At 44.8% G+C, this 15125-nt stretch overlaps 2 protein-coding genes across 7 annotated transcripts; both read right to left on the minus strand.

The window, feature by feature from the left end:
- Nucleotides 1-684: 684 nt before the first annotated feature.
- LOC121882407 (uncharacterized protein KIAA0408-like) lies at nt 685-8286 on the minus strand. Of its 2 annotated transcripts, XM_042390657.1 has the most exons (7): nt 8228-8286; nt 7565-7604; nt 4648-4920; nt 3282-3608; nt 2685-2764; nt 1656-2571; nt 685-1540 (listed from the first exon to the last, which is right to left on the minus strand). In XM_042390657.1, the coding sequence occupies exons 3-7, from the start codon at nt 4789-4791 to the stop codon at nt 1283-1285; spliced, it is 1725 nt and encodes a 574-aa protein (XP_042246591.1). In that variant the 5' UTR covers nt 4792-4920; nt 7565-7604; nt 8228-8286; the 3' UTR covers nt 685-1282. The 2 variants fall into 2 exon arrangements, with proteins under 2 accessions (XP_042246591.1, XP_042246592.1); XM_042390658.1 differs by lacking the exons at nt 7565-7604; nt 8228-8286 and adding an exon at nt 6363-7558.
- Nucleotides 8287-8364: 78 nt separating this feature from the next.
- Nucleotides 8365-13856, minus strand: LOC121882406 (protein SOGA3-like). Of its 5 annotated transcripts, none has more exons than XM_042390651.1 (9): nt 13586-13856; nt 12475-13229; nt 11606-11830; nt 11058-11216; nt 10898-10966; nt 10087-10356; nt 9637-10008; nt 8732-9394; nt 8365-8574 (listed from the first exon to the last, which is right to left on the minus strand). In XM_042390651.1, exons 1-9 carry the CDS (start codon nt 13647-13649, stop codon nt 8464-8466), a joined length of 2688 nt encoding a protein of 895 aa, XP_042246585.1. In that variant the 5' UTR covers nt 13650-13856; the 3' UTR covers nt 8365-8463. The 5 variants fall into 5 exon arrangements, with proteins under 5 accessions (XP_042246585.1, XP_042246587.1, XP_042246586.1 ...); XM_042390653.1 differs by having other exon boundaries at nt 13440-13658; XM_042390652.1 differs by having other exon boundaries at nt 12475-13239; nt 13440-13658.
- Between the last annotated feature and the right edge of the window lie 1269 nt (nt 13857-15125).

Consider the following 15125-nt stretch of genomic DNA (forward strand, 5'->3'; position numbering starts at 1 on the left):
CAGAGCATGCAAACGAGCACAGAAATTGTTACTCGATGAGAAAAGTGTAAGATGTGTTAAGTCTAACTTTTGCGCTTTGAGTGCATGTGTATGTGTGTGTGAAACTGAGAGCGTGTTTCCTCACCTTCTAAAGACGAGGAGGTGTCAGGAAAGCCAGAGGTTGTTGATGCTGTCTTATGAGGCGAGAAACACAGAGCCTGAAACGTGATCCCTCATGGTACAGAATCACTCTGTTCTGCATACCTGATATCCGAGTAACGTAACATAGCTGCTCTTGAACCAACATCGTGCAGTGTTAATGTACTTCACAGCATGCTTCAGAGAATTTAATCGTGACAAAGAAAATTTTTCATATAATTCAGCCTAGAAAATTCAAGCGCTGTGTTATATATGAGCCTCAGAGATCACTGTCCTGTCATGTATCCTGCAGTTATTCAGGTATGTTTGATCCAGCTGATGTGTTGAAGTAACGTACAGTTCGCTCGTTTGCAGCAGCACTTAACATTACTTGAGCTGAGACTTGAACTGCCATTGCAATGGTATGCAGGGAGCAGCTGGTGTCAGATATCCATATGCTTGTCGTGCACTAAATCATCAACACCCTGAAATATGACCCATCAATAATGGGACAATAGAATGCAACGCTGCAATAGAGAGAGATGGAGCCCTTATGTCAAAGCACTGTCATATTTATTACCAAGAAAAAAATACATTAAAGGCATATCATAGTCATTTATCACAGCTGTTATTTGAACATCTTAAATATATTACATTGACGATATTATACAGTAAAACACACTGTTGTTGACAGTTAGGTTGCTGCTGGGGGGCACAGTTGCAACTTAATCCACTCGCACTGGTGGCCAGGTTGAATTTGATTCAACCTGGCAACCATGAGGATTGAACACAGAAGCATGCACCCTCAAACTAGGGCTGCATGCAAAATCTCATTATACAGGAAAACACCTGAAATTCAATACAAAAAACAAACAAACAAAAAAAAATGGAGGAAAGTGGATGAGGGGGGAACTGCAACAAAGCAATATATCAATATGTTGACCAAGTTTTGGCACAGAAAAAGCAAAAAAAAAAAAAAACCACAGCAACACTGGAGAATGTTGTGGATGTGTTCTGGTTTGAACATTACATCAAGATGACATGAAGCATTTCTTAGCGACTCTCTTAAAGCACTTTGTTTGAAAGTCCTTACTATTTACACAGACAAAAGGTGTTAGGGTGGGCTTTCAGAAGGGAGCAAGCTTTATTGAAATGGAAACGGTTATCACATAATGACAGTCTCAGTCTGAAGAGAGTATGAAATGGGAGGCCGGTGCCTCAGGGCAGGGCTTGGGGTTCTGGTCATTGGGCTAGGAGAGCGGGTCATAGAGCTTGGGGGGCGGTATACTGGGCCTGACGGGGCGGTGATCCTGGCAGTAGGGGTGCGGCTGGCCCATCTGGAAGGAGGTCGCTGGTTGGCTGGCCGCGCAGGACGAGAGAAGCTCTTCTTGGGATTTGCTGGGGACAACTCAGCTGGATTTGCCTGGAAAGAAACATTATAGGACGCATGTCAGTGTTTATGTGTGTGACTGTTATTGAATTTACTTCTAAAGCTACTAATGTAGCACTTAATCGAATGAGCAACCAGAAAAACGTACCTGCCGTGGATCCTGTCTGTAAACTTTGTGTCCTGTTCTGGGACTGGAGCTGTACTCGTGTTGGATCTCCAGCATGTCCAGCAGCTCAATAAGTCCTTCATCCCTCCCTCTGCCACAACCTGGCAACTCTGACTGACCCGCTAACCCACCCCTCTGGATCTTCTGAGCTCCAGATGAGGCACTTGAGACCCTGTAGTCCATTTTGGGCTCCACAAGATGGGATGCAGGCTTCCTTCCTCTCTCTCCCTGAGCCAGTCCTCCATCTCTATCAGCCACACTGTTCGCCCTGGGTCTAACCCTTGGGCTCCCTGCCATCTGTGATCTCCTCTGGGACTGCTGGGGACTAGGGTGGGATCCTTTGGAACCGCTGTAGGTTCCTCTCAGATCCTTGTGGTTCTGTCTACCAGAGTCCGATACTAACCCCCATTCTTGGCTGGGCTCTATCTCTGCTGTCAGCACGTCGGAATCTGCTTGGCATTTCTGGGTAGGCACGCGCATGGGCGCCCTGCCGGCGACTGCAGAGGCTCCCAGGGCTCTGCGCTGACAGCCAGGGGTGGGACACTTTGGCTCTGGGACTGGTCCCTGATGGGTCACCACTCCTGATTCAGTGAGCATTTTGCCCTCATTTTCCTGTAGCATGGCTCCGAACTTCCTGAGAACAGAGGGGCTGCCGCACTTCCTATCTCCGAGGACACCTGGACTGAAGCACTTCCTGTCCAGAGCAGGAGATTCAGCGGCTGTGATTGGAAGCTGCGAGGTTGAGCGTGATTGTACAGAAGGAGCATCCCTCTGTCCGAGAGGGGGTTTGGGTTTGTTGGGGGAACTCTCTCTGCGGGGGGAGTTCTTCATGTGAGACACTTGGTTCTTTCTGTTTTCAGTCTCCTCAAAACTGCCCGAAAACTGCTCTTGACCAACCCTGGTGTGAAATCAAGATGACAATAAAGGAAATCAGGAACAAGCATAAATACACTCGAGAAGTGTCATCCTATAAAATGCCGATGAATGTGGCTCCAGTACAAAGTCACTCACCTTTCATTTCCAGATCTTTTTTTGATCTGATCCTGGTATACAGGGACATCCTGGCTCACCTTGATTGTGTCACTGAAGTGCTAGGGGAGATGAGAAAACATATTAAAAAATAATCCATCTCAACCTGCACCTATATTCGAAAGCTTTAAATTAGAGCGTGCTACTTCAGGATCACTGGCGAGGTTCCCTGTACTGTATCTTTACCAAAAGTGAACCTCGACTGACTCTTGATCAAAGCTCGATATAGCACTGCTAAAACTGTTTGGATCCACTGTACTTTAATGTTAGCAGTGCACGTGGCCTTTCATATGGACCAGAACAGCTTAACGTCTTGGCCTTTCTGCTTGATTGCTCTGTCAGGGGCTAGGAAAGTGCTCACTTAAGAGTTGGGAAAGAGCGCAGTGAAAGCACTAACTCCCATCTGGTAACTTGTCTATGTAAGCAGACTTGTAGGAACCAGCTTACTGTAATCAATATGTTCCTGAGTGAACCCCAGCTTTGACTCATGTTATGTCCACCTATCTGCTTCCCTCTGATTTGCAAATGCTGACAGGATAAGGCAGGAAAAAAAATTATAACTGCTTTTCTTCTACTTACCACGTGGCGAGCTCCATTGTTCTTCCGGCTCATTTGTTTCCCCTGGCCCAAATAATCCTGCAATAAGTCTCCGATCTCTGAAACTCCATTGGTGTGGCAATAACCATAACCATTCTGATGACTCACGGGGTAGCTGTACCCACTGGGGCTATAGTTACAGCCGTTACTATAGTGATGTGGCACCGTTATAGCTCCCGGGTGATTCTTGCTGTGATGGGCAGGCATAAAAAGGCCATTGCCATGGCTGCACTCCAACTCACTGCCATTTTTCTGGTTGTCAGTAGTGATATCGTTTCCTCCTCTGCGGGCCTGAACTTCATTGTACAGCTGAAGAATGAAAACAGAAGAAAACATTAACAATGTCCTGCTGATTTCCTGTTAGTTGTCCTTCAGATACTGGACTTTAATTAGCTGTGTATCTACAGATCCCAACTATAAACTGTGTTTACACAACAAGACAAGTCTTATAATTATCACAAAATCATTGCACAACCTAAACTATATTTATGATCAGCACATGTTATTCCACATTGCGCAAGCATGTTTCCCAATGGAACCTTTCTTTAGTATCTGCTTTCAAACTCTGTGTGTGTGCGTGTGTGTGTGTGTGTGTGTGTGTGTGTGTGTGTGTGTGTGTGTGCGTGTGCGTGTGAGAGAGAGAGAGAGAGAGACAGAGATTGACAGAGATTGTGTGTCTGAGAGAGCATGTCTGTCAGCACATCACAGTTTAATTAGCTTGTTAACATTTGTCTGTATCATTGCTCCAACAAGGACACAAGGTTGAGTCTCTCTGTGTGCTGCCAGCAGTTTATTATGGAGCACAAGCACGCACACACACACCCACACACACGCACACACATATTACGCCAATTAACACACACTCTTGGGACTACGAAGCACTTCATAACCTGGTAACAGAACCATTAACATGTTCACACACTCAAGTTTCACGTGTCGTTACCAATCGCATTTGGATCATTGTTAAACCAAATTCTGCAATGAAGCTTGTTTATTCACATGATCCAGATGAATTTCTTAACCTGCCGTTAGATGATTAGTCAAACTACTGAGCACACAAAAATAATTAGATGGTGTTTGAGTTAAACCTGTGCAGAATGCTATTATACCTCTACATGTCTGCATCAATAAGGCAGGTAAGGGAAAGGTTGACTTGTTACACCAAAAGTGGTGTGTCAGAGTCAAAACTAAAACACTTGAAACCTATTTTCACTCATTGCAAGTCAAAATCATATTTACTGACGCAAACTATCCAAAATAAGCTTCCACTCGAGATAAGGTATTTGGAAGTCCTGTCGCCACGGGTCTAACACACAGTGCAACTTTTTTTTTTAATACAAAACCTCACCTCTTCTATCTTTCTCTGGATGTCCTGCAGCTGGTCCTCCCACTCCTGCATCTCTGAGTCGAAGTTGTCCATCAGCTCCGGCCTCTCTTGCCCCCAGCCTCGGCCACTGTGTTCCAGCCCACGCTCCAGATCAATGGCTGCCATGACGCAGGCCACTCAATACCCAAGGGCTTTTATAAATGGCAATTTCCCCTTTCTCCTGTTTCACTTTCCTGTCAAGAGGTCACAGTGGGGTTGCTGGCGTGGGATGGAAGGTTCAATGGCCTGGAAACACTATAAAGACAAATACATGGAAGAGAGGAAAAAGGGGGTCATTAATGATTGGTTTACTTTTCTAAGAACCAAATGAATCCTGCTTTCAGCTTTTTTCCACCTCTGTGTTTCTATGTCATTTAACCCCAAATCTGGCTTCGAAATCAAACAAATAAACATTTTTGCCACTTTTTTGCAACGCTGGACAATCCGTTTCAACTTCTTCAAACATGGATATAGAATATACTACTGCATCAGTGGTAATTAGTAAGACAAAGTAAAATGCAATTACTTAAAAGACTTGTCATGTTGGACATTTTCCACCCTTACAAAGGTCAGATATTTACGGCCCTCTCCTTTTGCATTCTTGTCCAAAATTCGCAAGCATGTAAGCCTACCTATGCAGCACGTGTGGACAAGAGTGTTGCATGACAGCATCAGTGTTTAGACTCTTGGTCACTTTGACCTCCAGCCTGCCTCTTGTGCACCTCGCTACATGGCAAGAAAAAAATCTCAAGCATGCTCTGGGGTGGCCATTTTTTTGGAACCTGAGCCAGTGGTGGACACATGGCCTCAGTTCTGTCAGCTTGAAAGCATGGCACTGTCCCTATCGCTGATATGGTTAAACACCGAAACTTACAAGCCATTTACTCATTTATCTTGGTTTTGGTTTTGAAAACAAGAAAACTAATGGCACATGACTTACAGTACAAGAGATTGATTATGTACGATGCTTGTAGAGAATATTTAGGTTTTAGATGTAGAGTCACCAAACTTTTCTTAAACAGGCTTTGTGTTTCAGATAAATGGATCAACATCAAAACGTCCTCTCCAAACTTTTGCTGTATGATATATAATAAATTCCAAACGGACCCTCAGATGCATCCCTCAAACCTAGTACATGTGGCCTGGTAAATATCATTTAAAATTAGTTTTAATGGATAACAAGTCCAAATTGGAACACTAATCGCCTATTTCTGATTCTGACTCTATTGTTGTCCGGGCTTTTTGTTGTTGTTGCCATCATTGAATATGACAAGTATCCTGGTCGAAAGTGCCCGAATGTACCAGCCACCCTCCCACCTGTGATGTAAGAGTACAGATATTAATAATCTTGTAACTATGCATAGTAAACTGGCTGTATGACCAGTGCACATGGGAACGAGGAGAGCGGATGTGTCAGACATAAGGAAAACAGAAAATGTTTGCATCCTAAGCATGAACCCAAATAAATAAATAAGTAAACTATTAAATAAGATTAAAGTCAAATAGAATAAAGAAAATTTAAATGAATTACCAAAAAGCTTATCATGACAACAGTAAAACCAGGCAACTTCAGGTTTGCCATTCATGCTGTTTAGTAATATGTTGAGCCTTTACACTATGTATTCAAAATTATAGTATAAAACCATAATAAATTCAAATTACAGCTGTTATTTTAATTAATCATCAGCTGTCCTTACCTTGTTCTAGATTAAAGTTTTCACTGCCCTCCAGTAAATCCTCCCTCTGGTCTAGTTCCTGCGCGCTGTGCGCTCTAGCCTCTCCAACAGATCCACTCCCCTCGTCGCCAAATTGTCAAGTCCCTCTCTCCGGTGCTTCCCCCCTCGGTTTTCCTCCGCTGTGTTACGTAAAACCCCGCGAACTGGATTTAAAGGGCCCCCTCTCCTACAGTCACGCCTCAGTATCGAGGTTAAGTCCGGAGCATTGGGTAAACAACTTTCTGTTCCAGCCGGGGTACCCAGCCTTTATACCGCTCCCTTGTGTTTACGTGTGCGCGCCATTGGAGCCGGGATCAAATATCATAATGTCAAATTTATTCCAGCATTTGAAGTCTCCATGGGACAACTGTCGTCACCAGCATCCTGGCTATAATTACTGGGGCTCACGGAGAGAGGGAAAGTGTTTACATAGCTACTCAGCTGCTGCAACCTCTTGGCCAATGGGCTTCTCTGTTGCTACTCCGCTTTAGGATGCTTGGGCAGATTTTGTCTTGTGACCAACCCCTGTTGCAAATCATTTTTTCCAATGGATGCCAAATGGGTGTGGGTGACACAGTGAGTAATAATGTGTCACTGTCAATAATATCTTTATTGTAGATTGTCCAGAAAAAGAGACTGCCAGGTGGATGCCGGGCATGTTTGGCAACATTTTATGTCATTTTTTTATTTTACAATCTTTCAAGTTCACTTATGGTCAATTTAACAGTCTCAGCTTTTTAATTTGATTTATTATAAGTTTTTTGGGCAAATTTAACAAATATTAATCAGTACAAGCAACACAGGTGTCAGATATTTTATGTTGCAAACTGTGCAAATCAGAAAAATGTGTGAAATGTCAGACTACATCCTGGTGTAACCTGAATCTGTATGTTCTTGACTCATCCTGCTGCAGTGACGTCTGAAGACAGTTGCTACTGTTCCATCTGCCACACCATCAATTACTAATGAATGCCTCTAATCAGGGGTCCTGGTGGGAATTCTGGGGGCCCCCCGGACAAGATCTGACATTTGGCACTCGACATGATCAACAGAATTCCTTCCAGTTTGAAGCCCCCTGGATCAACACCGTCATTCCTCCACCTGTTGTGTCCCCTAATACATGACAAACACAGCCCTTCAGGAATTAAGGGGAGGGATAAAAACAAACTTCATCCTTACTTTACCTTGAGGCAGCAACAGCAGGATGGCACATCGAGTGTCATTCTGAAAAACAAAGAAGAGGTGACTGCTGTTGTAACCCGTTACGAGAGAAAATATATTTAGTATCGAGGTTAAACCAGGACATAAAGATGATTTACGATTTAGGTCTCCTCCCCTACAGTCCTGTGACCTTAAAGTTCAATGTAAGCAAAGTTAAACCTATATGACCTCCAGTTCATGTAAGTCTATGTTCACACTGTGCGCCGTCTTGCTCATGTCTGATTATTTTTTCATCTATATCTACAGTATGTGTGTGACCACATAATATCAACTCAAAGGTCCACATACTAGCTTTTTGAGCTTTCAACAACAACTCATGCTTATCATCAGGTGCGATAGGAACTGGCTCAGTTTCACCCTGTTTACAGTCTTTATGCTAAACTGAGCTAAACTAAGCTAGTCAGCTCCTGGCTCTCCTTCCTCTAGTTCAGCAAGAAAGCGAGTAAGTGTACTTCCCAAAATGTCTAACTATTACTTTAAAGATGGGGTCATCCATTGTAAACTAACATGGATTAGAAGTCCTAGAAAATACATCAACATACATAACATCAACAAGCCTAAGCACCTTTTTCTTTTTAGCAGGGGTGATAATGTTTTTTGAAGCGTGGCTCCACACTGTAACTCACCTTCTTCAGGGATTGATGCAGACAGTAATGTGTTGTGGATAATGTAGACTCCAGTGTTGAATCTAGCCACACGTCCTAAAATGTGACTGTGGCCTTGGCAAGTGCTGACCTTTTCCTGTGCTTTTGGTAACCTTGGCAACAAATGATGCGGGAAGGACAACAACAACAACAAAAAAAAAAAAAATCAACACAGAAAAAAACAAACAAGGGATGATGTAAATTAAGGGAAGCGTACATCACAGAACAAAGAAAAGGGTAAAAAGAAAGACTAGTTTAAAGATGGTGGCATAAGAGAGGGATGAGAATAACACGAGTATGAGGATGAGCAGAATGATGGGCTGGAACATCTGGGCGGAGGAAGAGTGGAGTGATGAACCACAACAGATGAGGAACAACAGGTTGGATTAAGTGAGAAAAAGGAAGAAACAGAGTCAGCATTAACCAGTTTCATGTGTCATAATCCAACTTTACTCATACTGTGTACATTTTGACTCTCTTTCTCACCGACAGCGGCTCCTCCGCCTCTCTGTCCTCTGGCGTCGGTACTTCCAGTTTGTCTATGAAGGCCTGCAGTTCTTTTCGGAAGGCTTTCATCTGGGCGTTAATGCGATACAGCAGCTCATGTTCCCTGATCCTGCCCCCGTCCTCCTCTCCACCCTCATCCCCTCCTCGCCCGAACATTAGGTCCCCGTTGGTAACGAAGACCCTCGCCTCCGAGATGATGGTGGCCGTGTCAGCGATGAGCCGGTCGATGGTCCGAACAAGCCTCTCCGCTTCAACACGTATGTCAATCATTTGCTGCCTCTCGCGCAGGCTGCAGCGCCCACCAGGCAGCAAGCGGGCCAAGGCGGAGGAGGCGGCGCCCTCAGGCCCGGTAGGGGTGTAGAGGCCCCTCGTGGGTGTCAGGCACCGGCTGCTGCCATTATTGTTTCTGACCTCATCTGAGTCACTTTCTCCGCCTACAGGACCCTCACGTTTGCGGTGCGGCGGGAGAAGGCGGGAGGAGGTGGACTCCTCGTCGCTCTCGCGCCGACCGCTTGTGGCGCCGCCGGCGTCGCTCTCTGCGTCGCTGTCTCTTGGGCTGGGCCGCAGGGAAAGGTGGGAGGCCAGGTCGTAGCGCTGCATGTTGGAGAGGAGCACACGGTTCTCGTACTGCAGCTGCATTACCTGAAAGGACAAGAGAGAGGTGGTAGTAGTGTGGTAGAGCACAGCTGTAAACTTTTAGTTTGTTTTTCTATCCTTGATCAAATTTCTACAAAATGAGACACAATTAGAAAAGACTTTCATGTGAAACTTAACGAGATGCTTTTTATTTTTTAAGACTAAAAAAGCACAGAAATATTTTCTCAGCTCATAATCAAAAGGAAATGATCAAATTAGAGTCGATATAATCAATCAATACTTCATACCTTGCCACTTAGGTCATTAATCTGTAGCCTTGCTGTCTTCAGCTCCTCCTGCAGGGCCTCTGCCTTTGCTCCATCTATCCCTGCACCTCCTCCTCCATGCCTGGCACCTCCCTCATGCGTGCCGGCTTTGAACCGTAACTTGTTCAGCTCTGCGGTCACCCTCTGGTTTTGTTCGTCCGCATCAGCTAGGTTCCTCCTCAGGAGCTCTGCCTCGTCCTCCACCAGCTGCAGCTGCTGTCTGAGCTCTGTCAGATCGTCTCCAAGGCCTCGCCCTGCTCCCGGCCCGCCCATGGCTCCACATCCAGCGCTTCCGGCCCCCTCGCCTTCACCACGGAGGTCATCAAGCTCGGACCTCAGGCCACGGTTCTCAACCTGCAGGAAAGAGGGGAGCCCACTCAATAATCTTATAGCTTCCACTCAATAACCCCATGCTGCATTGTCTGCTCTTACCTCCAACTCAACAATTTTCCTCCCCAAGATGTTGGCCTCTTCCTCCACCAGGCGGAGCCGCAGCTTCAGTTCTGACTCGCGGGTGGTGGGAGGCCCCCCGGCCTCTCCTTTAGGATGGGTGCTGTCCAGCTCGCCATAGAAGGAGCGGTACTTCTGCAGCTCTTGCTCCAGACGGTCCTTCTCTTTGTCAATCTTGGCCGTCTTCTTCCTCATGAGCACGGCTTCCTCTTTGATGAAAGCTAACTGGCACTTAAGGTCCTCATTGTCCTCCTAGAGCAGAGAGAGAACACAGACTGTACTCTAAATATTTACGCACATACAAGTAGAAACCGGTAAAACTTAATCCTAAAGTAAAGAAGGCTGGTAATCAGACATAAAGACGTAAGGATTTAAGATTAAAATGTAGAGAAGATTTGTGCCACAGTCTTTCTAAGCCAAAACATCTTTCACTGGACTAAGACGTCTACTAAGTCTTAATTGCTGGGGCTCTGTAAACACAGCTTTCATTTACATACACTTCTCTTATCAAATGATTGGAGCATTTGCTTGGGCTTGTTACACCTGAGTGGAAAAGCAATGTTTGAATTGGAAACATAAACGTGCAGAATCTATGTATTTAATATGTACGTATTGATGTTGGAATGAAGGAATTCATATATATTCATGACTGCACTCACAAATATGCAACAAGTTGGCTGAGGGAAAGAAATAATTATTCAATGCTGAGATCACACAACTACAATGTTTAATGCCAGGCAAGAAAAAAACTGAATGACAGTCAATGATTACTGTATTTGTAATAACATCTCACCTCAGTGGGAGTCTGTGCTGCTTTCTTGTCTGCCTTCTGGATGTCCTTGCTTCCTCTTCTCTTTTGAGACTATTGGAGGACAGTGAATTATATAATTCATCAAATGTGTGACCACCAAACTCCCAGCAGTAGTGTATGATAGTGCTATGTGTGTACTTACCTCTTTGGCTTTGTCTAGCTCATTTTGCAGAGCTTGTTTGGTCACTTCCACCTCTATGAGTTTCTGTCTCAGCTTTTCATTCTCGTCCTCCGTCTTTGAGCGTTTCTCCTCCACCTTCTCCAGCTCATGGTGCAGCCTCACAGAGACATCCTTCGCTACCTGCAGTGGTTGTTTTGTGATTTCATTGAAAAATGCACTCATGAAACTAAGTTTAGTTTAAGTGATGATAAACCTTGAGAATATTTGTTGTCAACTGAAAACCTTAAACACCAACTTTGGTGATTTCCTTGTTTTATTTTCACCTTTAATAAAGTTTAACAATCATTTCCAAAACTAAATAACTCTATATAAAAATAGTTTATACACCAATAAAGTGAATGGCAGTCAAGCAGAGACTATGCCAGCTTTTAGATGCCATGCCTTTCATTTGTGGTTTCAACTATATAATACAGTCATAACACATTAACCATGACATCCTTTGGACAAAAGTAATCATGATGTCCTGCAAACTGCACCCAGACAGACACCTTTCCCCCTCCCCTCTGTACCTTCAGGTCCTGCTCCAGACTCCTGAGCAGCTCCTCATCGATCTCTCCCGTTTGGGCGTAGCGCAGTCTCTTCCTCTCGGCCTTCCTCAGACGATACTGCAGGATCCGGCAGTTCTTGTTGGCTCTCTCTAGCTCACGCCTCATTTCCTGCAGCTGACAAGTGTCTTCTTCGTAGAACGTGTCACGCATCTCATCCATCTCGGTCCTCATCTCTTCAATCTCACACTGACGGACAGATTATTGTACGTGTCACAATTAAAGTATAAAATATGTTGGTTAAGATTAAAACAAGCAGTGGTTAATCTGTAATCTTTAGGGGTTTAGAATTTGACTTTTGACTCCACGGATGGAGTAATGGATGTTTTGGACACGAGCCACATACAGCCAACTTCGGACGAGTGCACGATTTTATGTGATGTGAATTGAAAATGATTTAATATGCCATTAGGACAAGATTTATTCCTTAAATATTTACTGCAGCTGCCAACATGGCACATACATATGATGCAGATCCCAGCTGCTGACTCCCTTGATTGTCCCTCTTCTGAACAAATGATATTATTGATCATGGCAGATCAATACTACTATGATCAATAGCCAATTAGTTATCTGTAGCCAGTGTAATTTCCCTTTAGGTCTTAGCTTTATCTTCTTGGTGAAGACATGGAGGATGTTCAACACATAAATCAACTGATGTTTACGTGGCTCCTTCTCAGACAGTGAAGGGACCATTTTGATTGACCTGATATAAAAACAATATCGACTGGTGAGGTGACGAGTTGTATTTTCATCTCCACATATCATATTTAAAGCTGGTGATGGAGCACTATCAGTCTATATAAAATTTCATATGTGGCAAAGCGCCAAACCTTGAGATCTTCGTTTTCCTCCAGCAGTCTCTCCATCTCGTCTTCAAAGGCCTGGTCCTGCTGTGTCACCGACCCCGCCTCTGTCGCCTCTGCAGCCGGCTCCGGCTCTCCCTGAGCGGCCTCCTCTGCGCTCATGCCGTCCGCTTTGGTTTGCATCTTCGCCCCGCTTTTCTTCAATCTCTTCTGCAGATGGAAGTGGATCAGTTCAGCCTGTAAGCATCCTCCTCTCCACAAACCCAAACCGAGGCCCGCTCCGCATCCCACAGACGCGCCGCTTCTCTCCTTGCGGCTGCCTCCGTCTCCGGTTTTCTTCCCTTTCTCTTTCACCGAAAAGGAAGACGAGGCTTTACGCTGGCTGGAGTCACCTTGGAGGCAGGGCAGACGTAAAGTAGAGCGACGGGCCGCTGCTGAATCTGTCAGATCTCCTCCTACAGCATCCGCCCTGTTTGGTCTGACGAGATCAGCCTCAGCACCATCCGGGTGAACAGCTGCACCGGCGCGGCTCTCGGGCTCCCTCTCCCTTCCGTCAGCGGACCTCACGCTCTCCTTCACCCCGATGCTACAGCTCCTACTTCCCGCAGAGAGAGGAGACTTGGACCTGCCCGGGTGCCTGGGAGCTCGCTTGGTTGCCCCTTCTTGGGCTCTGGCCGGCGAGGGAGCCCGGTGCTGCCTCCTCCCTGCGCTATTGTCTGCAGCTGATGACGATGATGGAGGAGCTGCAGCGCCGCTTGCGGCAGGCTTCATTCTCTGCTGCACTGAAATAAACTCCAAACATATGATTTACACTGTTTCATCCTGAACAAGCTAAAAATGGGGCAAGAGCAGAGGGTGTGAACTCATTTAGTTACACAGCTTAACCATGGTTCCAACTATTTTGTGACATTCAAATAACTAGAAAGTTTTAACTTGCTCCGGGCTGGCAATCCACTAGATGCCGCTTTTCTCCAAGACTTTAAAGCACTCACCTTCTCATCCTGACCCAACTTTACAAGGGAGATGTGGGCCTACTTCTTTTTGTCCAGGACCATTACAGACAGACTGTAGCCCATTGGACCCAAAGCAACTGACCTAAAAATTTGAAAAGAGCTCCACATTATATATTAATCCTTACCGCAGAGAGCTGCTGGGAGTCGCTGACACAGGGCACCACCAGGCACTGCAGGGGCACGGGCCATATGACGTGATCATATACGTCAAATCAGGAAGCACCCACCCTCCCCCATTGTTGTGTTAGCCTATAACCGTGGTTCTCAAAGTTTTTCACGTCAAGGACCCCTGAACTGAGAAGTTAGATTACAGTCCCCCATTTGATAAGATTTTTGCTTTTAGATGTTTAATTACAGAAAGTGTCATTATGTTGCTTATGGATGTAATTATAGTGAAAATAAATGATTCCCCTTTTTGCTGGGGCCCCTCTGGAAACCCTCAAGGACCCCTGGGGGTCCCTGGACCACACTTTTAGAACCACTGCATTATAAGATCCCACTTTAGTAAAATTCAAATTAAAGATTGCTTTACTGGAATGAACATAATTAACTATAGCTCTGCCAAAGTAGGTAGTAAAAGGAAAACTTACAATTTAAGCAGCATGTAAGAAAAAATAGTCTCCAAAGAAGCCTCTTAAACCTAAATTTGCATTGCATGTTACTGGGAATAAATACTTAATAACATTAGCAATGACGCTACTTTTACTGTCTACAGAGTTTAAAACAGGGCTTTAACCCTCCATGAAAAATATGATACAATGCGCTCGACTCACAATAATAAAGCAGGGTGCTGAATCCTTAAAGTAGTGAAAATGAATAAGAAAGGCTAGGAGTAAGTAAACTAGGTGTGCTGTCCTCGCTTTAACCCCCCCAAAATAGTCTGTAATTAATTTGTTGTAACTGGATTAAGCACATATATATTTAGGAATATGCACCTTGTAGCCTCAAGCTAAATTGAATTAATACTAGCATTCAATTTGAGCCTCAGAATTATATACATATTGTATTATGTAATAGTGCAGGTGTCGCCTTAAGGCCCTTATCATCTCAGTTTATAATGTGATTTAGTGGTGCAGACAGTATTACTTAACACATTTGCAACTAATCAGACTACCGGAAACTATTTGCCACATGGTGAACCTGGAGCCTTGGGGCCCTGTGAGGGTCTGGGGCCCCGGGGCAGTTGCCTGCTTGCACAGTTCTTAATCCAGGCTTTAATACATAAAATCTTTCATGCATTCACATACAGTATGTCTCATCCACTTTTACCAGAAACAACACTATATGGCCCTCTTACCTTATCTGCATCTGACCCAGGAATGTAATGGCTAAATTCAGGTCCAGCAGAGGGTGCTGTCCACACACAAAACCGACTCAGCACAAGCTCCGAAGGCAATCTGTCCCACACAGACGGAGTGTCAGTAAAACGCTGACTGTTTCCACTCTGATAGGCTAGAATGAGCTCCTTAGTCATATAATTGCTAATGAGATGAGTGAGTGACAGGTCAGGTTTGCAAGGCTTAACCCCTGCAAACTGACCCTTCACCCTCTAACAGACTGGCCCTTTTAGAAGACTGGGTGGGTAAGTCGACTGTCAGTCAACTGTGAAATTACAGGCCTGTATAAATGTGTCCCACATTATCAAAGGCAGGTTAAGAGTAATAG

This window comes from Thunnus maccoyii, chromosome 17 (genome assembly GCF_910596095.1).
Source record: "Thunnus maccoyii chromosome 17, fThuMac1.1, whole genome shotgun sequence".
Taxonomy (NCBI): Eukaryota; Metazoa; Chordata; class Actinopteri; order Scombriformes; family Scombridae; genus Thunnus; species Thunnus maccoyii.